The following is a 7,973-nucleotide window of genomic DNA, read 5'->3' on the forward strand; positions in this document are numbered from 1 at the left end:
CTTCGACAACAACTTAATTACAATAATTTCCAGCCAGCTGTATCTATAAAAATATTATTGACACTAAATTGTTACACGAGCTTTTTTCAAAAAAAAAAAAATGTTTTTGTTGGAGCCCGTTTTTCATTTCTATAAAGAAGCAAAAAAGCCAACCTCTATACTTTTTGTATTCTCTAAATTTTTCTTCAAAACTCTAAAACCACTCCGGTGCAAATACGTTTCTTAACTAACTCAGTTATGTCATCTGATGGGCTTTTATGATCTTACATGGTAAAATTCTGTGTAAAATCATACTCAATGGTGGGTATGACGGTTTGAACGAATTTCAGGAATATAATCAAATAGAGATGCACTCCCAACTGGCCACCACCTTCTTCGACGGTTTGGATAATCTTCTTCATGATGTCAGCATGACGACAGGGATGGACCGATGCCATGTTCGGTCCGGGCAAATGCGGATGGCTCTCCATGGTGACAGTCTTTTTGGCGTGATCTTGGCTAACATCTTCGTACATTTGTTCTACTGTCAAAGGTTTGCGATTCTATTGAAGGTAGATTAAAATGTATGTTAAAACTTTGATAAAGTCAAGTAATAAGATTGTAAAACTTACTTCATCGTATCCAACTACCCAGAGACGTGGGGTCTGGTAGTACTTGTCATAAGTTATGTGCAAATCATAGGTTCTTGTGTGTAGAACTGAGTCTCCGCCATCTCCACTATCTCGTCCATCCGAAGTCGATGCTTTGGATGATTCGGGTTTTCTGGTAGCTACGGCCTAGTTTGGAAAAATTTAACTTTAATTTTTTGTATGGAAATTGTTTCATTCTTTTAATTTCTTTGCATATTTGAAACAGTTTTTATAATTTGATAATAAAAGAAAGTATTATGGACCAAATGCAGATTAAGCCACCATCAAGTGGTAACTTTATTAGCCTAACAAATAAGTTATTTTTTAGGAACATGTTGTGCTGGTAAGAATGCTAATAAATTGGCATTTCTACTATTTCCGTTACATAAGATAAGGCGTCAAGAGTAACAGTAAAAGTATTTAACTAACATAACACCATAACCTTTTTTTAATTTGACTATATACGAACACCAAAGATCCAAGTAACATTTTGTTATTATGTACTGAGATATTGAGTAAAACGCGTTTAACAACAATTTTATGTATTCGATTTATATCAAGTCAAAAAAAGTGGATCCAGTAATTCCGTCCACGAGCTTGTCTGTTTAGACCCTACTGCAGCTTAAACCATTGGGTGGAATATTTTCAAATGTGAATATACAAGTTTTAAGCAGTTAAATTTGTTGGTCCAACATTTTTCTCAATTTTTTTAACTTGTATTCCTTTAATTTTAATAACATATTATTGCCCCAGAAATGTACCCTTTTTAAATAGTTATTTTGTTTTTAGAATATCTCATGAACAATTAAAATATTTGTATTTTTGAAGAAACTCTCATGTTGTCTAAGAATGATTTTATGTACATACTTAGGATTAATTCGAATTTGTGTACACATTAGTAGTGGTAGGGCCATTTTTCACAACCAACAGCAGAAGAGGGTCCATGGCTAGCCACTACTTCCTTTTCTGTGTTGGCCGCAGGAGGCTTTGACGCAAAAGTGCCGCCCGGTCCTGAAGAGATACCGGTCTCATCGTTCTTTTAATTTTTGTTTTTGTACATCTTTGGTCCCACGAGTTGCGAAGAAAAGAGCGGACCTCTTTTCTGCACAGAGATTCGAATGTACAGATAAGGCTAGTTAATCAGGAGGTCGCCAGGTATCCAGATACTCCGTTAGACACTGTGCTATTTTTGAATTGGGACCAGACTGATCATCGGCACGGGTCGTTTAACACCTTAGATACAGACGACAGTTGGTAGGGCAGGAAGAGATAGGGTGAGGAGTCAGTTGATGTTAAATCATTATTCTGATATGTAAAAAAGATTGGGATTCGGTAACAGCAATCCAGCTAGGTTACCAAGAGTGAGAAGGAGCATAGGAGATAGGAGCGCTGTCTAGCTTTTCGCCATTACAACGTGGGAGGTGGGATGGGAGCTGTTGACATAAACGAAGATTGGTATGCCTTGTTTATGTGGAAATTGGTGATGATTCTGGGAAGGTAGAGGGATAAGAACGTCCTTTAGTTTCAGGACTCATCTGAAGAAAATTCTCGAGAATCATTGACCTTACTCAGCTTCTACAACTCGACAAGTTCGACGTTCAGAGTAGATACAACCAATAGTATTTTTAAAAATAAAAAAAATCTCATTGCGTTCCAAACAAGAAATTTTATGAAACTTATAAGAAAATCGAAAATGGTCACTTTTTTTCCAGATTTGTGGTCTATTTAGTTTTAAGCTTAATCGAAACTTTTAAGAGGCAGTAGCCGGTAAAAAAAAACTTTAGATGGCACAGGCAGGGATTGACACAAAACCTCTGGCATAAAGGTCCAACGCACTAACCATAATGCCACAGGTACAAATAAGAACTTTGCAACGAGATTTTGACAAGCAAGTTACCGATAGAACGGTTTTTCGTATTCTGCAGGAAGCTAAAATTAATGTATAATTTATATAAAGCGCAAATTCAATAAAAAACTCGTATATGTTGAAGAATTATAGAAAGTTGCATTTAAAAATAATACAACAGAAGCTCTGATTTCAACGGAGCAAAATGTAATGTAATTAAGAACTAATCCACTTAAAACACAAGGTTAAGAACACCAGAAATATGTCCTCTAACAAAAGGAATCTAAGAAGGATTATCACAAAAAGGTGCTACTCAACTTCTCAAAAAAAAATGTTAGTACTAAGGTTTACGGATTTTTCAACTAAATACACGGCAAGATTTTGTGTGTTTTAATGGCCTTAAATCATTTACGACTTCAACATCACTTTTGCGCCTTGTTTTTGAGATTTCATTTTAAAATTTAAAACGCTTTAAAAGGTTATTTAAAATCATATAGTTTTTTTTTAGAAAATCCGTGATGATTATTCAAATCTATGATAATTTGTTTCAATTAACTTTCCAAAAATCTTCATAAGTTGTGAGATTTAAATTGTACAACCTGAATTTGAAAGAAAGATTGAAGGATTAATTATAAAACTGTTTTGAGGCAAATAGGTTTCAAAGTATTTTTTTTTTTAAACAAAAAGTTTTTAAAATATAATGGTGAAAGCTCAATTTTTAGAATTTGAACAGATTTTTCAAATCGAAGTTAGTATCCAAATTCATCACTTAAAATCAATTCGAAAACGTACGAGTATTTATCAAAACTCCATATATTTTAATGAAGACTCAAAATGAGAATTTCGAGATACCAAGTAAAATAAGATTAAATTAAAAAGCACGATGATCGGTCAAATGCACAACTCGACCCAAGAAAATCTTCGAGTGATAACCCCCAACTTTCAAATGACCAGGCCGACTTAATTAAGAGACTTTGGTTTCGTCGATTGAGACTGCAAACGATAAAAGCAAGTATCGGGTGTTTTCATAAATATCTGCCTAACTTAGACCTAAGTAAGAAATGTTAATAAAGTCAGATTTGCGGTCGAAAAGACGAAGATTAATTGCAGAAGATTTGTTCATAAACATCGTAAATGACATTAGCGTCGCCCAGATTGTGCATTCATATATTTTTGACCGGAAAACCTGTAAGTTTTATTGGAAAAATGACGCTGCTGCTTTAAATTTCTAATCAAATGAAGAATTGTCATGGAAAAATAATTTAGGTCTGAAAAAAGTTCATTATGGACGAACGACGGTGTTCTCTAAAATTAAGAAAGTTGAAACATTGGGAAGTTTCAGACAACATAAGGGACTTCATTTGCAGTCAACTGCATTCTTTAAATGTAAATTTTAATCAAGGCAGCTACTAAGTTTTTCAAGTGTCATAAATTTCAAACTTGGAAATTTGATTGTTGATTGTGCAACTACGAAAAACATAATTGTCTACAGAACACTCTTCAGGAAAGCTACAAGTCCATCACGATTGGAATTTTGTATTGTGAAGTAATTTTATTTATTTTTAACTTCCCATAGGAAGTTAATGTAATGGGTCCGATTTGCCAAATTGAAAATTTTGACATTTCTCGACGTTTCAAGGTACCTAGAGTCGAAATAAAAGATTTTTAGAAAGATGTCTGTGCGTGCGTGTGTACGTACGTTCGCACGTTCGCAATGTTTTTTTCATCTTCCATAGCTCAAGAACCAGAAGAGATATCGATTTCAAATAAATTTTGTTAAACAGATAATAAGGCAGACCATAGCACTTTGAAAAAAAGTTGAACATTTTGGTTAACCCTAAATATTTTACGAACCAGAAACGCTAGAGACTTGAATTAAATTTTATATAATATGATTTACTCTCAAAAACAATTTTGTGCAACGAAGAATAATTTTTTTGACATCTGATACAATTTTGAGAAAAATCGAATTGACAGTTTTTTTATAAAAAATAAAAATCTAAAAAAAACATTACCCAAAGTTGGTAAAAATTGAATATCGTCAAATATCTTTTTAAAAACTTGAAATTTAAGCTTTAAACTAATTTTATCTTTCAAAAAATATTGTTGTTAACATTCAGTAAAATTTTGAATAAAATCGAATTGACAGTTTTTTTACAAAAAATAAAACTCTAAAAAAGACCAATAGTAAAACTTGGTAAAAATTTACTTTCGACTCAATGAGCTTTTGAAAAATTGAAAATATTGGCTTCAAACTTATTTTATTGCACAGAAAATATTGTTTTCGATATTCAGTAATTTTTATATAAAAATTCAACAGGCCGTTTGTTCATAAAAAATAAAATCTTCAAAAAATAGTACGCAAATTTGGTAAAAATTGATACGAGTACATATAGACAAACTTTTAAGCAAAACAAATCGACAAAGGGAAGAGAAGTTATCAGTATGGGTCGCATCCCAGTCTCTTTTTTCTTTTCAATTTGACAAGGAATAGTTCAACTTGAACATTAAATGCAATTATGCAGAAAATTTTCGATTATTGTGTGACGTTTATGAACATTTTGTGACTATTTAAAATTAGTGTGTTTATTAATGCAACAAAGCAGAAAGACGATTGTACTAACACATATTTTTAAAATACCCAACATCTTAGGTAGAGACCGTCCATGCATCGGAAGCCGGTTAGGTAAGGAGGTAAGTTTCTGTTTCTTTGACCAGCTTTTTATAAAACCAGCAACAATTTATTCCCCAAAACCTTGTCTGTTTGTTACTTCTTTTTCAAGGCACACATTAAAAACCATTAACAAATGTTTTCCAATTACATTTAAGTTAAGATGTGTTGCTTTACACAAGTGCAAGACATCATCACCAGAAATTAATTTTTGTTCTTATTATCTTCGCCATAGCTGAATATTTCATCAGTAAACAAAAGGTAGACCAAAATTACCCATCAACCTTTAAAATGAATTTGATTTCATCATCAACTTTCGGTATAATCTTTTTGTAATTAATAATCAATTTAATATCGATTACTTTTAGACTAATTATAGAATCTAATAAAACTGCATTGAGTACTAGCACAAAACTCTGTAGGTACGTGCAAAAATGTCAACCGTGTGATAATGCAAACATTGTTGCTTATCGATAAGTACATGCTTTTCTTTTCAGAAAGGTCAACTATGCAATTCATTCTGCCCAACTGAAGCTGTCTACGTTACCTCATCATCCTCATGATTATTATAATTTTACTATGAAACAGTTACATTAATTATTCTCTACAAATTGAAATCAATTAGTTGACCGTCTAAGACGAAATGAAAAAATATAATTTTACTTTAAGTAAATACAAACAAGAAATCTTATCACTCATTGTTCCCGAACTCATCTTAGCTGAAAAAAAATTAAATAAATAAATTGCCCTTATCATCGTTCGAGATCAAACTAATTGAAGTGCGCAAATGATGCGACGTCTTCAAAGTAAAGACATGAAATAGGTGACGTGATATTTCATCTCATTCCCAAATACTTACTGGATCAACCAACTCCAACATTCCATTCTCCTCGAATTCCTCCATATCGATAGCTTCATCATCGTCGTCGTCATCATCGTCGTTCTGTTGTTGGTTCAAGTGCTCGTCCATGTCTTGGATGTCCTCGTCGTCGTCATCCCTGCCACTCAGAGTCATCTCGCACACCTTCTCGTCCAACTCGGCGACCCCATCCTCATTGAGCTGATGTGTCTCCACCCAACCATCACCACCCTCATTCTCAACCACAATCTCCTCGCCCACATACTCCATTTGCTTGCATCGTCGGGAACAAGCCACATTCCGTGTGATGAGGAATTGCTTATCTGCATCCAAAATAAATAAACACAGCGCAACCGCATTTCATTTCCATCATCAAAAAATAGTCCGTTTTATGGCAAGGCGTTAAGGTTAAACTCACCTTTGGGCAGATAAGGCTTCGCTTTGGACTCGTCCCCGGCTGCCCATTGCCACGTAGGGCAGTGGTGCACCAAATGCTCACCAGCGGCAACGAATTCTTCTGGAGTCAGAACTCCCGTCTCCCTGAACTTGCTCTCCTGCAATTGGCAAATAGGGACAACAAACATTTATGAATCATCATTTTCTTCACTTCTTTTATTTCGCAGAGAATCAAGGGAATGGCAGAAGTTTGATTAGATTTCTTACCTTGAGAACTGGAGTCAAGTATTCAGCGACTCCGAGGGCCGTACCTTTGACGGTGTTGATGACACTTTGCATTTTGTTGGTTATTTCTTGAGTTTGGTGATTGGATTTTATGGGAAACTAGTTGTTTGTTGATTATTTCCTTTTGTGGAAGAAATTACCAGGGAAATAATAAATAATGGACCTTTTGTCGCAATCTTGTTTACGGATAGAAAAATATACTCTGAGCATATGAAACGTCTAGACAATTTTTGTCATCTTTTCGCTACTCGAGTGCGAGTGTGAGTCGTTGGTCTAGTTGCCCTCTCCTCTTCTGGCAAAGGGAAAAATTGAACAAAGTGTCAAGTGAATTTATCTCAGCTGTGAGGCAAAACGAAACAACAATTCGTCTATTGTTTGTAGAGAAAAGAAGAAGGAAAGATTACATTCGGAATAGCAGGGATGTGATGGAGGTGTGTTTAAGAAAAAGATTTGTTTGCATTGAATTCATAATAATGCAGTACAGATTTAGGGATTTCATCGCCCCATAGGGAAAGATGTAAGTATGTTGTTAAAAAAATTGGAAAGATGGCTTAATTGCATAGCCAAAAACCTTGATGGTAAATTATTTAATAGGTTAAAGTATTAAAATTATCTGCTCTAGTAAAAATAATAATAAAAATAATTATGAATGATACAAAAATCACCTTGTTTTGATGTTTGACATAATACAGAACCGATAAGAGAGGGAGCTGTTTTATATGATGCTCTTACATTATTTCTTTACCACCAAAATCAACAGAGGTTTCCACTTCAGCACATTTAAAATTTTTTACAGTGAAGTATATATTATTTGGCAATGTATTATAAAAGAATAATGGTGGATTAACATGTAAAAAATACATCTATAAAATGTAGAAACATAGTGACAAAGGTAGATTTAATAGAGAAATACACAGGTGGTTCTCTTTTTTACTTCCTATAAACTGCTATAGCTTTTTGACAGATATAACAGTTGTGGACTTGTTAAGTGAATTCTGTGGATTATAAATGCAGCCTTTTTAAGAAACGCAATATACAGTCTCAAATCAAAAATCAAATGGGGTGGCGCAACAGTCCATTGTGAACCAGGGCCTAGTGACTTACAACTCTCAACCATTCCTGTGTGCGAGTACTGTTGTCAGGAATGGAAGGGACCTACAATTTAAGGCCGAATCCGAACGGCTAGTTTGAGAAAGCACTTTTTCATGACAAGAATTACTCTTGAAGGAATTGTCAATTCCTCGCAAGAGGCAGTACCCGCGAAAATTATTTTTTTAAATTATGGTG

The 7,973-nt window shown here is 34.1% G+C and overlaps 1 protein-coding gene across 1 annotated transcript; it reads right to left on the reverse strand.

The window, feature by feature from the left end:
• Positions 1 to 218: 218 nt before the first annotated feature.
• Positions 219 to 6,969, reverse strand: LOC129942516 (ubiquitin-like-conjugating enzyme ATG3). The gene is made up of 5 exons (XM_056051497.1): positions 6,669 to 6,969; positions 6,424 to 6,559; positions 6,006 to 6,328; positions 612 to 776; positions 219 to 542 (listed from the first exon to the last, which is right to left on the reverse strand). The coding sequence occupies exons 1-5, from the start codon at positions 6,738 to 6,740 to the stop codon at positions 264 to 266; spliced, it is 975 nt and encodes a 324-aa protein (XP_055907472.1). The 5' UTR covers positions 6,741 to 6,969; the 3' UTR covers positions 219 to 263.
• Between the last annotated feature and the right edge of the window lie 1,004 nt (positions 6,970 to 7,973).

This window comes from Eupeodes corollae, chromosome 1, assembly GCF_945859685.1.
Source record: "Eupeodes corollae chromosome 1, idEupCoro1.1, whole genome shotgun sequence".
NCBI classification, from domain to species: domain Eukaryota; kingdom Metazoa; phylum Arthropoda; class Insecta; order Diptera; family Syrphidae; genus Eupeodes; species Eupeodes corollae.